We start from the raw sequence: 19,314 nt of genomic DNA, 5'->3' as shown, positions 1-19,314 counted from the left end.
CAAAACCTGACAAAATGTGGTATTTTGTGGAAAAGTGCGGGACTCACAATTAACGTTTTTTCACATTTTCCTTTCCTTTCCTTTCTTTCTCCTTCATCCCACTCAAAAAAGCTTGGATCCTGCGCATTAAATGTGCAGGATCATCAAGCCGAAATTTCAATCGTAGGATCTGAAATTTCGGTCGAGATTTCGAAATTTCGACCGAAATTCCAATCCCACCGCCCAAAATGAATGGCTTGATGGTCCTACGCATTTATCGCGCAGGACCCAAGCAAGGTCCCATTCCACTATACATGGGTTTAAATGTTATTTTTTCCATATCTTTTTCGTCACACCACCTTTACAAACAAACACAGCTTAAATCACAGGATGTCCTCACTGGTCAAATCTACTGGATTGTTAATTTTTTTATTTTTTTTATTTGATTTGTCCTTATGGAATCAAAATGGAGTGAATTTTTGCAAGATAGCATTAGAGGTTACAGATGCTTGTTCTGATAATATCCCAAATCCCAATCATGTTGTTCGAAATCCTGTTGAACTCATTTATTAGGATTTGTAGACGACACTGAAACCTTATTTCTTCTGTTCGGGTGTACTTGTAGAAGAAATACTTGCTTTTCGTTACCTGGCTCTGCTTGTTCCCTCTGTTTGGAACAGATTAAGAACTTAAATTCCTATTTAAAGCATTGCACTAACAAAAAGAAATCATTGGAAATTATCAGTTGGTTTCTTAATACTAATTTGAAATTATCATTATCTGTGAAGAGTAAGAGAAATTAGCTTCCACGTAGAGGGATGGACATGCTTGGTTTCAAATTCCGAAAGAAATGCTAAAACACACGTTGAGCTGTAAATTTGGTTTTTCAGTTTCAACTTTTCTTCCTTTTTTCTCTCCAATCCACTCCTGATAGACCAAATTCTTCATTCAATCCCTTAACCCAGAATCTTGGATAATTCAAAAACGTGTTACAATTTCTACTCTTAGATTCTGTTCTTCCCTTCACCGTAAATTTTGGAAAATCTTTTACCTGGTTATATACGTATCTCTTCGTGTCAGAAGAAACTTAAAAACTGGAAAAATCGGAGACAGAAGAGAACCTCAGCCACCAACTTCACGTAAATAACTCATTGGATTACAGTGTAGACCACAGTTCAACCCTTTTCTCCTTGCTCGCTCTCATCTTACCTTCTCTTTTGGCATCTGTTCTTCCTTCTTTCCTCTGCTCCATTTCTCCTTCTTGGTGCGAAATCAAATCCCAGAGCAGTTATTGATGCAGGAGTGGAAAGAGAGAAGTGAAAGTGGTGGATATAGTCACAACGGAGTTGCAGAGAAGGAAAGATGTCTAAAGAAACCAGTTTAGCTGCAAATTTTTCGAGAGTAAATGGATCGATTTCGGCAACAAACAAGTCAAAAGAAGCAATGGTGTGTTACTCACCGAACATGATCACCACGAGTGGTGTCTGGCAAGGCGACAACCCTCTCGAGTTTTCACTTCCTCTCTTCATCTTGCAGCTCACCCTCATCGTTCTTACCACTCGTTGTCTTGGATTCATCCTCAAACCCTTGCGCCAACCTCGCATGATCGCAGAAATTGTTGTAGGTGTTAATTGCTCTTGGGTTCCTCTTTTAATTGTTCAAGCTATTTGGTATATCTGGAGACTTAAATGGAACTTAAATTCATTCAAGAACCCTGAGTTTTCCAATGTTGAATGAAATTCAATTTGAAGAACATAGAACAGGAAATGAAGACTACCCAAGTACTTATATTCCAAGTTTTCTTTTCCTGATAGTTTCTTGGTTGAATTTGGTCTTCAGGGTGGTGTGATTTTGGGTCCTTCAGTGTTGGGCAGGAGCACACGTTTTTCAGATACCTTCTTCCCCCTGAGAAGTGTGATGGTGTTGGAGACTATGGCCAATGTGGGTCTCCTCTACTTCTTGTTCCTTGTTGGTGTTGAAATGGATCTAACGGTGATTAAGCGAACAGGAAAGAAAGCATTTGCAATTGCCATTGCCGGCTTGATCTTGCCATTCATAATTGGTGCTTCCTATGGATTAGTCCTTATGCATATGGAGAAGGTTGATGGAACTAATAACAAATCTGTGGAACAAAATACTATCTTCTTACTCTTCTCTGGGGTGACCCTCTCTGTCACAGCATTCCCGGTGCTCGCCCGTATTCTTGCAGAGCTAAAGCTCCTTAGCACAGAGCTAGGGAGGGTGGCCATGTCAACTGCTCTTGTCAATGACATCTTGGCTTGGATATTCCTTGGGTTGGGTATTGCATTTGCAGAGAACAACAGCCCATCATTAGCCTCCCTTGCAGTTATCCTGGCCACAATTACTTTTGTTGCGTTTTGTTTCTTCGTGATCAGACCTGCCATTGGATGGATTATAAGAAGAACTCCGGAAGGCGAAAACTTCAATGAGTTCTACTTAAGTTTGATCCTCACAGGGGTCATGGTGTGTGGTTTCATTACAGACACCATTGGTACACACTCCATCTTTGGTGCATTTGTGTTTGGTCTTGTCATACCAAATGGTGCACTTGGGACTGCACTCATAGAGAAGCTTGAGGATTTTGTGTCTGGCTTGCTGCTTCCTCTCTTCTTTGCCATGAGTGGGCTAAGAACCGATGTTTCAAAAGTTGAAGGGGCGCAATGGGGTTATGCTTTCTTCACATTGACCTTGGCCAGTCTAGGCAAGGTTGGTGGCACTTTGCTCATCTGCCTCTACTATAAAATGCAAATGAGTGAAGGACTCACTTTAGGACTACTCCTCAACGCCAAAGGACTCATTGAGATGATTGTTCTTAATATTGGGCGTGACCAACTGGTAGGGTAATCCCTTTTCATTCTTACCTAAATTATATGTGTTCTTGATAATTCTTGTGTGATATAATTAGGTTATAAGCGAAGGTGCATTTGCAGTATTGGTGTTGATGATAGTGTTGATGACGAGTATCATTATGCCGGTCGTAAATGAATTTTATCGACCATCGAGGCGTTTCATGCCTTACAAGCGCCGAACTCTGCAAACATCAAACCATCACTCAGAGCTCCGGATCTTGGCTTGCATTCACACTCCTCGCAACGTTCCCACCATCATCAACCTCTTAGAGGCTTCTCATCCCACTAAGAAATCTCCCATCACTGTCTATGCCCTCCATCTAGTAGAGCTCACTGGCCGGGCCTCGGCCATGCTTATCGTCCACAACACTCGAAAATCAGGTCGACCTGCTCAGAATCGAACTCAAGCTCAATCAGATCACATCATCAATGCTTTTGAGAATTATGAGCAACATGTCGGTGGGGTCACGGTGCAACCACTCACTGCTATTTCTCCTTACTCTACCATGCATGAAGACATCTGCAACCTTGCTGAAGATAAGCGTGTGGCCTTCATTCTTCTCCCTTTCCATAAGCAACAAACAGTTGATGGTGGCATGGAAGCCACCAACCCAGCATTTAGAACTGTAAACCAGAATGTCTTGGCACATGCCCCTTGCTCGGTTGGCATCCTTGTTGATCGAGGCCTTGGTGGGACTGCTCGTGTGGCGTCAGGCCACACCACCCACCATATTGCAGTCCTCTTCTTTGGAGGGCCTGATGATCGAGAAGCATTATCTTATGCAACAAGGATGGCAGATCACCCGGAGGTGAATCTCACTGTGCTTCGTTTCTTACCTGGGGAGAATGCAATGGAGCCTACATTACCAGATGGTGACACAAATGAGATCAGAATCTTGAATGTTCTCACAGACAATGAAAGAGAGAGGAAACGAGATGATGAGTTCATTAGTCAGTTTCGTCTGAAAACAGTGAACACTGATGCAATTGTGTACACTGAGAAGGTGGTGAACAATGGTGAGGAGACAGTATCAGTGATACGTTCAATGGAGAACGTCTATGATCTATACGTTGTTGGTAGGGGACAAGGGATGATATCACCATTGACGGCTGGATTGACAGATTGGAGTGAATGCCCAGAATTGGGAGCCATTGGAGATCTGTTATCATCATCAGATTTTGCAGCAACTATATCTGTGCTAGTGGTGCAACAATATACTAGTGGTGATGAACTGGGGTCGTCGTTGCTTGACAGCCCCATGCCACAGCTAGATGATCGGGTCAGTATACAAAACCCAAATAGATTGCCACAAAGGGTTCAAGGACCTACCGGCCTTAGTGGAGGAGAACATCTAGGGAACACGCACCCAAGAGGCATGGGAAATGGGTGGTGACCTAACTTTTTTTTTTTTTTTGGGTGAAGGGTGGTGACCTAACTTGGTTGCTCTTGGCGTATCTTCATTTAGCCCCCCCTCTCTCTTATACACACACACAAACAGCTTTGTAAGATGACATAAGGAAACTGTTTTTGGATTTAATTCCCTCTCTCTCTCTCTCTCTCTCTCTCTCTCTCTCTCTCTCAAAAGCACACACACTCACTCTCGGTTAGGTTCTTCTACTAGGACTAACTTCTTCTTCTTTTGGCGAAAGAACTATTCTATCATATGGGTTGAAATTACAAGAAAATCAGAACCGTACCATTCAGAATTTACACTGTACAGTTCGGTTTCGATATTTACAAAAGCGGTTCGGTATAGTTTCAGTATTAAATTAGTGCAGGAAAACGATTTAAATACGGTATTTAGTGCAATACATTATAATATGTACCGATGCCACTTTTGTTATTAGTTTATTAAGATCCTAATGAAATTGCGATCAAACAATCGATAGAATATGATATTAACAGAAACAAAACAAGTAAATCTAAGAAGAGGAGTGTTAACGAAACGAAAAACTAAAATAGAGAATTAGGGATAGGGTAAAGGTAAAATGTTTTAATTGTAAAATTACATTATATTCCTTAATTTGGTACGGTATCAATTCGATACGATTTCGGTACATACCGACGATATGAATACCTAAAACCTGAACCGTACCGAAGAAATTCAGTTTCAGTATGTATCATACTGAATTTTGAATGGTGCAATACGATACGGTTAAACAGTTTCAGTACACAATTGACACCCTCTCCTTTCAAATACTAAAAAAGTAGACCTTCTCGAATATGATTCGTAATGAACTGATTTCCCTTACCAACCAAAATCAGTTTGTGGCGTATGCTACTAATTAAAATGTCATTTTTATTGCCATTTCGCTCGCTATTGTTGACTCTCTAAGGGCCAAAGGTTTCCTTCACACCATGATCTTCGAAAACTCACTTGCAGAGAATATAATAATCGACTCACGAGGTCACATACTCACAGCATTCATTTGGACAGAAATTTTCTTTTCATATTGCTCAAGAAAGTTCATTTGTCATTAAAAAAAAATTTGTATAATATTTAATGGGCTGCAAGCCATTTTAGAAAAATTCTTCTTACGTATCATTGTCTCACAGTTGATCAGATACCAAGACTCTTGAGTTAATAGAAGTTTTCAACTTAGATTGGGTCATCAGCTATAATAAACTATGTCTAATAAAAGCTTCAAAATAAGTCAAATTCAGTTTTTTTTTAAAAAACTATGTAACAGTTGTAACTTGTAAGAAACAATATATATAAATATATACACAGAAGAAAAGGGTTGGCATCTCCCACCTGATATGACTCCAATGTCATTGTGTATACATCGATTCAGATTATTTATATTCCAAACATATTAATAAGAATGCACCTAGCTATAATCACATTTTATGATATTTCATGACCATTTCTCTACTAATTAAGCTTATTGATATATTTCAGTATCAAATATAAATTTGAGTAATAAGCAAAATATTTTGTATATAGAGCTGAATGGGGGGTGATGATCGTATTTTCAACCATTGGATTAGAATAAAGAATTGTATGTTACATATGATCATGTCCATCCAATGGTTGAGAAGTATCATGACAATGTACATTTATGACCATGTATAAAAACCTTTCCTATAACAATATACTACATTTTATGTTATATCTTGTTGGGTTTAGTGATGAAAATCACTTTATCTTTTGTTTGAATTCAAATTTTGAATTTGGTGGGTCTCACTTAGTGTTTAACATGGGTAGGTGTTTGGTATCATTAAGAGGGCCTTGGGAGAGGTAAATGGAGAGAGAAAAAATGAGTTTCTAGTGACTTCTAAAGGGGTTTTTGTCCAAAAACGGGATTGGCTTTAGTGAGTCTTCTTCTTCTTGTGGTATTACAAGAAAAGGGTTTCTTCTCTCTTGTATTCTCTCCATCGCAACTCCATTGAAGCTTGAGCTTGGATTGAAGGGTTTCTTCAAGAGCTTAAGGTGGAAGGGTATTCTAAGGAGGTTTGAGAGGTTATGTGACCGGTTGAGATAACATTGTATCACACTCAAATCTTGTACTATTTTTTAAGATTAAAATAGTGAAATCCCTCCCCGTGGATGTAGCTAATCTCGAATATTTCGGGTTAGTGAACCACGTAAAATTCTTGTGTGTTGTTTGCATTTCCCTTTTCATTCTTGTGGTGATTTGTTGTTTATTTGTTTTGTATTGTCTTTCAATTTATATTGCACAAGATCCTTGGTTTATTTTGTTCATTTGGGTGATTTGTTTAATCATCCGGTTCCGTGGATTGGGTATTGTCTTCTACAATTGGCATCAGAGCATAGGTTTTGTGCATTTATTTTGAAGACAATGAGTGCTCATACATTTAGGGTGGAGCCATTTGATGGAAAAACAAATTTTGAATTATGGAAAATGAAAATGAAAGATTTGTTGATTCAAAATGGTTGTCACAAAGCATTGTTGGGAAAAGATAAAAAATCGGAGGGAATGAAAGATGATGATTGGGAAGAGATGGATCTCAAAGCCATGTCTACTATTCGGTTGAGTTTGTCCAATGAAGTTTTATTTAATATTGCACATGAAAAATCGGCAGCGGATTTGTGGTCAAAGTTGGAAAGCATCTACCAAACAAAGTCTCTCACAAATAGAATTTTCTTGAAGAGAAAATTATTTTCTTTAAGAATGAAGGATGCTTCAAATATTTCTAATCATTTGAATGAGTTCAACAATATACTTTGTCAATTGGAAAGTGTTGAAGACAAGATGAAGGATGAAGACAAGGCGGTGATTTAATTTACTTTGCACTCTACCGGAATCTTATGATCATTTAGTAACGACCCTATGTTGTAGTAAGGGGGATTCTCTTGACTTTGATTCGGTTTGTAGTACATTACTTGCCGATGAACTCCGGAAAAAAGCTTCGTTGGGAAGTTCTATGGAGGTGGGTTCAGAAGCTAATATGATAAGGGGTAGAAGCAAAGAACGTCATGATTCTTCAAAGAGTTCTTCAAGAAGCAAGTCAAGACATCGTTCTAAATCCAAGGGGCATGATGGCAAGTATAATTGTTGGTTTTGTGGAGAGAGTGGACATCTTAAAAAGAATTGTTTCAAAAGAAAGAAAAATGGTTTTAATTCCGAAAATGAGAATGGTAAAGAGATTGTTGGTGAATATTCTAAGGAGGCAAATCAAGTTGTGGCTACCACATCTAGTGTTATCGAAGATGAAGTGTTGATAGTGGGTTGCAATTCGGAATTTCACCAAAATTGGGTTCTTGACACCGGTGCTACACATCATATGTGCCCACACAAATCTTGATTTAGCACATATGAGCCATGTGAAGGAGGATTGGTGAAGATAGGAAATAACTCATCTAGTAGAACACTTGGCATTGGATCGGTACACTTGAAGATGTTTGATGGTATTGTTCGCACACTTGAAAATGTTAGACATGTTTCGGATATGACAAAATGTTTGATTTCTTTATCTACTTTGGAGAAGGAAGGTTGTAAATTTTCCGGAGGAGATGGAGTACTCAAAGTTTCAAGAGGTGCTCTTGTTATCATGAAGGGAATCCAGGTTGGTCTCTTGTACAAGTTGTTGGGTAGTTCTATTGTTGATGATGTTGCAAATGTGGCGGTTGACAAATGAGATGTTCCTCTTAGGTTGTGGCATCGAAGACTTGGGCACATGAATGAAAAATGTATGAAAATTTTAATGGAAAAGAAATTTATCCCAAATCTGAATTTTTTAGAGAAAGAATTTTGTGAGCATTGTGTCAATGGGAAGCATCATAAAAGGGCTTTTAAAGCGGGTATGCACACAAGTAAAGGGATTGTTGATTATATTCACTCGGATGTTTGGGGTCCATCACCGGATATGTCTTATGGTGGTGCTCAATACTTTGTTACTTTCATTGATGATTTTTCAAGGAAACTATGGGTGACAATTCTCAAGTCAAAGAGTGATGTGTTAATGGCATTCAAGAACTTCAAGGTTGAGGTTGAGAAAACAACCGGTAGGAGCATCAAATTTTTGAGGACGGATAATAGAATGGAATATGCAAAGAATGAATTTGGTAATTTTTGCAAGGAAATAGGAATTGTATGGCATCATACGGTTGTGCATACTCCACAACAAAATGGAGTGGCGGAACGCATGAATAGAACATTGATGGAGAGGGTTCGGGCTATGCTTAGCAATGCAAACTTTGAGAAAGAATTGTGGGCCAAAGCGGTGTTGATGGCATGCTATCTTGTGAATAGGTCTCCTTCAATGACTTTGGGTGGAAAGACTCCAAATGAGGTTTGGCATGGAACTCCTTGTGATTATTCGGATTTAAAATTTTTTGGATGTGATGCATATGCTTTGATTCCAAGTTGTCAAAGGAGCAAACTTGATCCAAAATCCAAGAAGTGCATTTTTGTAGGATATGCTAAGAATGTGAAGGGGTATCGATTATGGGATCCTAGTACTCATAAGATCATTATAAGTCGTAATGTACATTTTGATGAATCCTCTATGTTGATTAAGGGGGTGGAAAAGAAATGTGATGAAGAAAAATCAATTGTTGATGATACCCATGAATTTCACATGCAACCTACAAGTTCTTCAAATGAGGATGCTCATGATGAAAATGTTATAGATCTTGATAATCAAGATGTACAAGGAGAAATTCAAGAAGAAACACCGGTTGGTGTTGAAGAAGAAATTGTGGTACCTTTGGGAGGAAGGCCAACAAGACAAACTCGTTTGCCAGAAAGGTACAAGGATTGTGTTGATCCAAATACTCTTAGAGCTTTGGTGGCTTTAAATGAAGAACCAAGTACATTTCTTGATGCCATCAATGCGGATGATGCAAAGCATTGGAATGATGCAATGAATGAAGAGTTTCAAGCACTTCAAAAGAACAAGACATGGGATTTGGTGGAATTGCCAAAGGGAAGAAAAGCCATTGGTTGTAAATGGGTGTACAAACTCAAGAGAGGGGTGAATGGCAGGGTGAAAAGGTATAGGGCAAGGCTTGTTGCCCAAGGCTTTGCACAAAAGGAAGGTATTGATTTCTTTGAAGTCTTTTCCCCGGTTGTGAAGTTGGTGACTATTAAATTGGTGCTTGGACTTGTTGCTATGCATAACTTGGAGCTTGAACAAATGGATGTAAAAACAGCATTTTTACATGGTGATCTTCTTGAAGAGGTGTACATGAGGCAAACGGAAGGATTTGTTGAGAAAAGCAAAGGGAAGCTCGTGTGCAAATTGAGGAAGTCCTTATATGGATTTAAACAAGCTTCAAGACAATGGTACAAAACTTTTGACTCATTTATTTTAAGTCTTGGTTACAAAAGAAGTGAATATGATCATTGTTTATACATTAAGTTCTTTGATGATGGATCATATGTGATTTTAGTTTTATATGTAGATGACATGCTCTTGGTGTCCAAGGATAAAGCTAAAATTGAAGAGCTCAAAAGAAATTTGAGCAAGAGGTTTGAAATGAAGGATCTTGGTCAAGCCAAACAAATTCTTGGAGTTGAGATTCAAAGAGATAGAATGAATGAGACTTTATCACTTTCACAAAAGTCTTTTGTGAAGAAAATTCTTGGGAAGTTTGGCAAGTGTAAAGAAAAGGCGGTTTCAACTCCATTGGAATCACATTTCAAATTATCTTCCAATGATAGCCCAAATACGGAAGATGAAAAGACCAAGATGTCAAGATACCCTTATGCAAGTTTAGTTGGGAGCTTGATGTTTCTAATGGTGTGCACTAGGCCGGATATTGCTCATGCGATTGGTGTGTTGAGTAGGTTTATGGCAAATCCCGGAAAGAAGCATTGGGAGGCGGCAAAATGGGTGCTTAGATATTTAAGAGGTACTCTATCACATTTAGCAAAGGTGGAGAGCAAATTGAAGGTCATGTGGATGCTAGTTATTGTGATGATCGTGATAAGGGGCGATCTACAATGGGGTTTGTTTTCAAGTATGGAAATGGTCCAATAAGTTGGATGTCTAAGCTTCAAGTGACGGTGGCATTATCAACTACCGAAGAGGAATACATGGCGGCAACCGAAGCTTGTAAAGAAGCGGTGTGGCTTCAAGGTTTGATGGGTGAGATTGGCATTGAGTCAAAAGATATGCATTTGTTTTCTAATAATATGAGTGCAATTTACTTGGCCAAGAACCCGGTACATCACAATAGGACAAAGCATATATTGGTACAATATCATTACATTCGAGAAGTCATTGAAGACGGAAGGATCCAATTGTTAAAAGTTGGAACAAATGAGAATGTAGCGGATATGCTTACCAATGTTGTCCAAGGAGAGAATTTGAATTGGAGTCTATCTTCTCTTGGCTTCAAGAAACATGATTCAACAAGTAAGTGATTTCCATCAAAGTGGAGATTGTTGGGTTTAGTGATGAAAATCACTTTATCTTTTGTTTGAATTCAAATTTTGAATTTGGTGGGTCCCACTTAGTGTTTAACATGGGTAGGTGTTTGGTATCATTAAGAGGGCCTTGGGAGAGGTAAATGGAGAGAGAAAAAATGAGTTTCTAGTGACTTCTAAAGGGGTTTTTGTCCAAAAACGGGATTGGCTTTAGTGAGTCTTCTTCTTCTTGTGGTTTTACAAGAAAATGGTTTCTTCTCTCTTGTATTCTTTCCATTGCAACTCCATTGAAGCTTGAGCTTGGATTGAAAGGTTTCTTCAAGAGCTTAAGGTGGAAGGGTATTCTAAGGAGGTTTGAAAAGTTATGTGACCGGTTGAGGTAACATTGTATCACACTCAAATCTTGTACTATTTTTTAAGATTAAAATAGTGAAATCCCTCCCCGTTGATGTAGCTAATCTCGAATATTTCGGGTTAGTGAACCACGTAAAATTCTTGTGTGTTGTTTGCATTTTCCTTTTCATTCTTGTGGTGGTTTGTTATTTATTTGCTTTGTATTGTCTTTCAATTTATATTGCACAAGATCCTTGGTTTATTTTGTTCATTTGGGTGATTTGTTTAATCATCCGGTTCCGTAGATTGGATATTGTCTTCTACATAGCTGACCTACCTTTAATAGATGCTATTTTATGATTTTTGCAAGCTTAGGTCACCAAGTGACGCTAATGAAAAAAATTCTTGTCCTAGTCACTTGTATCTTTTCATACAACCAAAAAAAAACCACCTAGAAGATTTTAACAATTAAGAAAAGAAAAAATTGAGCTGGTGAAAAAATGCCTTCCTTTGCCCTGTGTTTAAAAAATAATAATAATAACATAAAATAAAATAAAGTTAAAAAATAAAAAGTAAAAAAGAAAGAAAGAAAGAAAGAAAAGAAGAAGAAGAAGAAGCAAAATAAAGTCTTTTAATCATTGACATTCGATTTTATTTTTGAAAAGTACATACATTTATTGGTATAGTTGTAAAGCCCATTATACCCTTATGTTCAAGTTTTATCAAATGCACGGCGGATGACGAACATCTATCATGATCTAATCCTAGGGTTTAGCATCTTTTTCAACCTTAACCATGGAGTGTTCTCTCATCCTTCTAATCTATTCTCTCTTCCATCTCAGGTCTTATCTCCTTGGCATACTCTCCTCAGCCTTTTTCATATTCGGCTCGGGCAGCTAGTGCAGGAAAAACATAGATGAATTTCCTAATCCTACAATATACTTGTATATTAGTACCCCTTCCAACACTGCCTTTTTCATTTTGTTTCAGTTGTGCATATGTTAGTTTCTTAGATTGATTCTCTTCCTTTCTAATTAAATTTTTTTTTATTGACATTATTTTTTTTTTGTCCTTTCTTTCATTCCACCTATTATGTCCCTATTTTTTGAGGAGATTGAGGATGCCTACAATTCAATATCTACTTCAAGAAGTATTGTTTACATGTATGAACTCAATAGTGACTCAGATCATTGTTGAAATGTCTTTCTTCAAATCTATGTAGAACTTGTTCTCTGTTACCTTTGGAAATTTGTCACTTACCTTGGCAATCATCTGCTTTGGAGATCTAACATTGCTGTAGATCTAACATTTGATCTGTACATAATTGATCTCTATTACCCTTGGAGATCTACTGTGGCAAATTTTTCCTTTGGAGACCTAAGACTACTACATATATGAAATTTTATTTTTTTTAATGTTGTACCCTAGCAGTTTTTACCCCTTAAAATATATTTGCCCTCAAACCTTTGTAGAAATTGGTCTTCTCAATAGTTGAAGATTCTACCTTTTTCTTTGGCATACTTCCTTGGAGATCTAAAGTTGCGACGAAGATGAGGACAAAGCAAGTGAAATCTATATATATATTTTATCAAAAAAATTTGAGAGGTGGACATAATCTATTTGCCATTAACAAAGTTTGAAGATCAAGTTGCAGACATTTACTTAGACATATGTTTTTATCCTATTTTGACCAAGTTGGATATATGTGATATCTAAGGGTGTCAATGGTGCTGTTTGGGCTTAATGGTTTCTAAATGAAAAACACCAAGTCCAAACACAGCTCAAATAACGGTTTCGGTTCGGTTTTGGTTTGGTGTGGTTTGGGTTTGGGTCGGCAAACGGTTTATGCTAACGGTTTTGATTTGGGTTGTGACAGTTTTGTGACCATTACAAATATTGTTACTCACTCTCAACAATAAATTGTGAGTAGAAAATAGAAAACATTTGAAGCAAAATATATTTTGATGGCACTCAATATAAGTTAAACTTGAAATATATTAGAGAACTGAAGCTCGAATTGAACCTATGGATTTTTCATAATTTTGGATGCTATTGAATAGAAAACTCTATCCGTAAAACTATGTCTTAGCAGAAAACTAAGACCTCTCTAGGGAAAAAAGAAATAAAAACTAATGAGGTTAGTAGAACTAAGTCCACTAAAACCCTCCAAAACTATATTTTAGTAGAACTAACGGGCTAATGGGCCGCATATGGACTGGCCTAAACCAGCCCAAACTGTTCGTGTTTTGCGCCCTTAGCCCAAACACAACCCATTAAGGTTTGGTTTGGGCTAGATCGGGCTGTAATTGGCCTATTCAGTTAGGTTTTAATAGTTTGGGTTGCAAATTGACACCCCTAGTGATATCCATGCCTCAATTTGAGGAGGAGTGTTTGAAGTATGATTGAGGCTAATACAATTCCTCTTTCATTTTTTAGAATAAAATATCAACTTTATTAAAAGAGGAAGAAAAATATTATAGAACTCCCAAGGAACCAAATGTACTCAAACCTGCAATAGTAGTTGCACCCAATACAACCCACACTCACGAGTTCCCTGGCAAGCTGCAACTTAGTCGAAAAAACACTTCCCAACCAAGGTCCCTCTTAAAAAAAATTGATTAGAAGAAACTCTCAATAGACAAAAAACTGCTAGCTAGGAGCTCAAAAGCTTACAACGAAAAAATTAAGCAAACCAAAAACGTGGTTGCTATGTTACATCTAGACCAAACTTCAATGGATGTAAGGTGGCCATTCCAAAACTTTATCTGAAACACTTTCTTTTGCTATTAACTTAGCTAAAAATCTGCTATTGGATTAGTCTCATGATAACAATGGGTTATCTGGACAGGTAGTATAGAGGCAGTGGAAAGGGTTATTGTGCATTGGGCATCTATGTGTGCACCTAAATGGAGGGAGATTTGGGTATTTGCAGATTAAGATATGTCAATTTTACATCCTTATGCAAATTGGCATGGACAATTAAACACAAAAAGTCACCTTTGGCTCACTTCTTCAGGGGAAAACGGGCGGACTCTAAAGGTAATTTAAAACTTTCTATGCAATAGTCATCTTTGATGTTGGGCTCAAGGAAGGTTTGGAGCTTTGTTAGGGCAAATGAACAATGGTCAATTGGAGAAGGCCAACATATTAATTTTTGGTTGGACCGATTGTTGGAGAATTTTACCATTGCTCACTACATAGTTATTCCTCCTAAGTTAGCGCGACAATTGCAATTAAAGGTTTCAGATTTTCTTATGCAAGGCGAATGATGTCTAGCGGAGGTGGGTACCTCTAAATTCCAAGAGGTGATTTCTCTTATTCAATTATCCCCTACTCCTAGTGTTGGTTTTGCAGATGTATGTCATTGGTAGGGATCAATGGAAGGAGAGTTTATTAGATTTGCATGGGAGCTTTATTGTCGAAAAGGGGAGCAAGTGGAGTGGGCAAAATTTCTTTGGAATACTTCTCTGTAGCCTAAACAATAGGTTGTTTGTTTGAAAAATTTCCATGTTAGGCTCTCAATTGATGCTATGCTGGCAAGTAAGGGGATTATGTTGGTTTCTTGCTATAATCTCTGTGGTAAAGCTTTAGAGGATGTGGAGCATCTCTTTCTTCATTGCCCTTCTTTATGGATGTGGAGAAGTCTTAGCGGCAAAATTTGGGTTCATATGGATGGTTAAAACTTTGATTGTTGAGTCGTTCAAAGAGTGGAAACAACAGGCTTCATCTTCTCCTTTACGAATTGCTTGGTTAAATGGATGCCTTTTGCTTTTGTATTTCCTCTAGATGGTGCACAATAAAATCACGTTTCAAATTTTAAATTTCAGCATGGACGAGGTAATGCACTTAATTTCTCAGATTCGTTGCATATTGGTTTTGTCATGGATGGTAGAAGAGTTACTCCAACCATTTTTTCAGAGGCAAGGAGATTGGGACTTAAATTTTCACTCATTGGTGCAAACCACGTCAAGAGGTTTTTTGGTGTCCTCCTGTTTTAGGATTGGAAAAACTTAACATTGATGGATCTTCCTTGGAAAATCCGAGTAAGGTTGGCGGGGCAAAGTGTTTTGGAATGAAGTTGTTGTTGTGCTCTTCAATTTCAAAGTTTTTTTAGATATTAAAACAAAATTTGAGGCAGAATTGGAGGCTTTTATTCATGGTTTGAAATGGGCAAGGCATCTACAAATTCATTAGCTTTGGGTGGAATGTGACTCAGTGACAATGGTGTTTTAATTCAGCAAAAAAAAAAAAATGGTATATTCTACAACATTGGAGAGACTTACAATTCTATTTGATGGCAATAGAATGGAAAGTGTCACATTCTTATAGAGAAGCTAATATGGTGGTAGATTTATTGGCGAACTCAGCGGCAAGGCTAGGAACCTCTTCTTCTATTAATACTCCTTGGTCAGCTACAATTCTTAAAGAGCTAGGTTTGGATGCCTTTAGATGTCCTAAATATTGATTCTAATCTATTCAAGTGTTTTCACATGTGAGTAGGAACCGGTGATGAAGGGTGTATTGGGGGCAGCTATTGTTGTGGTTTTTTGAGTTTGGCTCATTTTGGGGTTCTAATTGTTGTTCTTTTCGTGATGATTTTTTCTATTTCACATAATAAAATGATCCTTTAAGCAACAAAAAAAAAAATGACAATGTGTTATATCGTTCAATTTACTTTTCCCTTAATCATTTAGCTAGCTAGGAGTATTCTAGACTTTTTAAAACTCAAGCTCAATCCTATGTCTTGAGTCATTAGAGAGTGAAGAGACATTCAAAGGCATGCGTTGGTTTGGGGAAGGGTTAGAACAACATATAATTCTTGACTTTAATTGAATTTAATTTAGGGTTTGGAGTTTCTAAATCTTGAGTTACTCACAAGACTATGAAACTTAAAGCCACACTCTATTTGAGCTCACAATCAGTTAATATACATTTGAATCAACATGACCAGACTCAAACTGCTACATTTTTTAGTCTACTTACTTTTGATACGATTCTAATGCTCTATTTTTTTTTTCCTTTAAAAACTTAAAGTAGTGAAGCATAATACTAACACATTGGCTATATACTTTGTTAAATTATTAGATTATTATACTCTAAATATGATGGTGAACTCTCCCACTTATCTTTTTCTCTATTTTCATCTAAAGAAACTAAAACTTAATATTCTTAAATATTCTACCTTTTGGATGAAGAAAACCTATAACCATTATTTAACTATTATTGGGAGATAGAGAAATGCAATTATACTATAAACTTCAACTTAGAAGTTGGAACATTTATTATTTGTTTTTTTTTTTTTTATCTATTTATAGAGAGACATCTTTGGTTAGTAAAATAAATTAATAAGTAAATTATGGGTAGTCTTAGAAAGAGTAGTGATAATAACTTGTCATCATCATGTGGTACATAAGAGACAACATACCACTCTAGTGAAGAACTACAAATTCTAACAAAAAATTAATAATAATAATAAGACGATGAAGATAAACATTCTTAATGAGTTAAACCTTATGTATTATAAAGTGCCTTTATTTATAAGTTTCCAAATCAAATAATTTAGTTCCAAACCCATAATCATCGGGGGAAAAAAATAGCATGAACAATAAGTTATTTAAAGAAATATCCAAACATATCTATTTTAGATTGTCTATTATCTTGTTCCTAGGTGTTCATTAAACTAAAAGGGTACAAGGATTTCAAAGATAATTTAAAAGCAAATTATTTTTATGTTATTATCTTATATTGGCATTGCCTACAATTGTAAGTATACATATAAAATGATAATTATAATTGTCAAAATAAAACAATAAAAATTAAAAAAGAAGAAAAAGAAAGATTTGTTATACTAGTAGTAGGGGTGTCAATGGTGCAGTTTGGGGGCGGCTTTAGCTAAAAAACACACAACCCAAACACGACTCATTAGCAAAATAACGGTTTTAGGCCGGTGTGGTTTGGGTTCGGGCTGTCTAATGGTTTAGACTTAGGATGACTAATGGTTTGGGATAATAGTTTATGATATGCAGAAAAAAAAAATTGAAGATCTTACAACAAAAGCCAAAATTCTATGCAAAGCAAAATTGCTACTGATCAATTTCCATTAAAAAAAAATTAAAAGTCATTCCATGTTGTAGAATAACCCCACCTTGTAGAAATCAAGAACCCAAATAGTAAGTAGTAACATAAAGACCGCAAGCTCATTCCTTAAGCCCCCCCTGGGGGCCCCCCAAAAAAAAAAACCAAAAAAAAAAACCCCCTAAAATACCTTTTTGTGTTATTTTTTTTTTTTTTAAAAAAATTTCTATCTAATATAAAAAAAATAATTTCCCCTCATAAAAAAACCCCCCTTTTTTTTTTTTTTTTTATTAAAAATAAAAAAAAAAAAAACATCTCCACCTCTAAAAAAATAAATAAAATAAAAAAAAAAAAATAATATATTTTTTTTTTTTTTTTTCCCTCCCCCTCCCCCCTCCTCTTTTCCCCCCCCCCCAACCCTTGGGTTTCTTCCCTTATAAAATAAATTTTTTTTTTTTTTTTATCCACAATATTTAAGACAAATACGAGATAATCATGAGCAAGAATATTCAATAACTAAATTAAATGAATTACAGAAGCCCAAAATGCTCCAATAACAAAGGAAAGAAAATAAAGAATAATGAATAAGTCAAAAATGAGGGCAGCGGAATAAAAGTGTTTAAATCAGTTTCTTTCCAGTTTGTTTCTCTAAGTCAATGAACTTAGATTCCAGTTTAATGAGGTGAGGGGTTCTCCAATTCTTCTCCAGTCTCAGTGCGAACTGCCTGACCACCTTTCGCCTCTGACCATCAACCGGTGCGATAAGCGCACTCCATGCACCCGCAGGAACTCCCACACATGCTATTTCCATCTCCCACTTTGGCGGTGCCACATCTTCTTCAAACGGAATGGTTCCTTCATAGGGAACCAGCCCATCTTCGAATACAAATCCTTCTTTCGTATAGGCTAAAAACATACAAAGAATAAAGGAATGAGTTCTAAAGAACTCAGTAAGAAACAATCATATATCTCATCCATCATCCAAAAATGCCATGATACAACAGTAATATGAATGAATGCAAAACATGAATGATGCTATGATTTCTAACTATGCAAGTCTCTAATAGCTGACATGCTTTAAGATAAACACCAGCCCTCCTCTGGGTAAGTCTCATCACTCTGATCCGGCAAGGACTGGTTACCTCTGTAGGGATCCAGGGAAAAAGGGAAAGTCCACACCTGGCTCACAAACCATGGTTAGGGGTTAAGTCCACACTCTCTCACCACGACCATTGGTAATGTGTATTGGCGCATGTCTGGGTTTCTAATCCAATGCAAGGTCATAATGGTTACATGTCTACATGAAGTCCAGATACATCCCCTATGGCACCGACCAACTCGGTTCAGTATCCTTCGCAACCTAGGAGTAAGAATCCTCACGGACTGGCTACCTCTGTTGGACTCTACTCCATAACCCTATGGTCATCCACATATCATTGGGGCGGATGCTCTCATGATTCCTCCCGACACCCGGTCCGGTCCTTGGACATCCATGAGCCCAACCCTAACATATGCAACCCTACCATTTCATGACCAACAGTGGACCACCAAGTCACATCACTGTCATCACGGGTCACTCGGTTTCAATTCCCCTACCGAAAGGGTAGTAGCATGTGGGGTACCTAGCCATGCAATCTAGACTCATCCTAACAATGTCATCAATTAATCATGATAGTCTTTGAAGGCATCGGCAGGCATGTGTCCCATTCCATGACCTCCGATAACATCGGCCAAGATATCCCAAAAGGAATACCCCAACTATCATAATCATATACCAACTATCACCATCTCATAACAATCACCAACCATAAAGTAAATATGAAATCAAAGTAAACAGCAGTAGTATAATGACATTATATATGAAACTACAACGGTTTATATTGGTGCAGATTAAGAATAACAATTACTAAATCAACATGCTTTGAAGTATACATAAATAGATAAGATAGGTTGTCCTTACTTGCATATCTTGAAACGTCAAGTAAAATGGAATCCAGTAATTATTAGTAGACTTTTCTTTTTAAACGGTAATCACCTAAACACGGGGTTATTAGAATATATAAGTCACATAAACCAAATTGAATCAAAACCGAAATCTATTTGGTCACTTTGTTTACCGCCGGTCGCTTGTGCCGGTCGCTTAGGTTAAGCGACCGCCACTAGTGACCGCCCCAAAATGAGTGAGTTTCAATCCGAAACTCAGGCTTCTGATTACTCG

The 19,314-nt window shown here is 37.1% G+C and overlaps 1 protein-coding gene across 1 annotated transcript; it reads left to right on the top strand.

Moving 5' to 3' along the window:
• Positions 1-1,410: 1,410 nt before the first annotated feature.
• LOC149005576 (cation/H(+) antiporter 15-like) lies at positions 1,411-4,243 on the top strand. The gene is made up of 3 exons (XM_089135943.1): positions 1,411-1,599; positions 1,819-2,835; positions 2,906-4,243. Exons 1-3 carry the CDS (start codon positions 1,423-1,425, stop codon positions 4,241-4,243), a joined length of 2,532 nt encoding a protein of 843 aa, XP_088992069.1. The 5' UTR covers positions 1,411-1,422.
• Positions 4,244-19,314: the final 15,071 nt, after the last annotated feature.

The sequence above is a fragment of the Hakea prostrata genome, chromosome 9 (genome assembly GCF_041222555.1).
Source record: "Hakea prostrata isolate BN-2017 chromosome 9, UWA_Hpros_2, whole genome shotgun sequence".
In the NCBI taxonomy this organism is placed as follows: Eukaryota; Viridiplantae; Streptophyta; class Magnoliopsida; order Proteales; family Proteaceae; genus Hakea; species Hakea prostrata.
Note: the sequence above shows the minus strand (reverse complement) of the source record. Positions and strands in the feature narration are given on the sequence as shown.

What these genes read in the sequence shown, in the direction of transcription:
- LOC149005576 (XM_089135943.1), top strand. Translation starts at nt 1,423, where the DNA reads ATGGTGTGTTACTCACCGAACATGATCACCACGAGTGGTGTCTGGCAA. An exon ending in GCATGATCGCAGAAATTGTT is followed by an intron (nt 1,600 to 1,818) that starts GTAGGTGTTAAT and finishes TTTGGTCTTCAG; the next exon opens with GGTGGTGTGATTTTGGGTCC. An exon ending in ATATTGGGCGTGACCAACTG is followed by an intron (nt 2,836 to 2,905) that starts GTAGGGTAATCC and finishes TGATATAATTAG; the next exon opens with GTTATAAGCGAAGGTGCATT.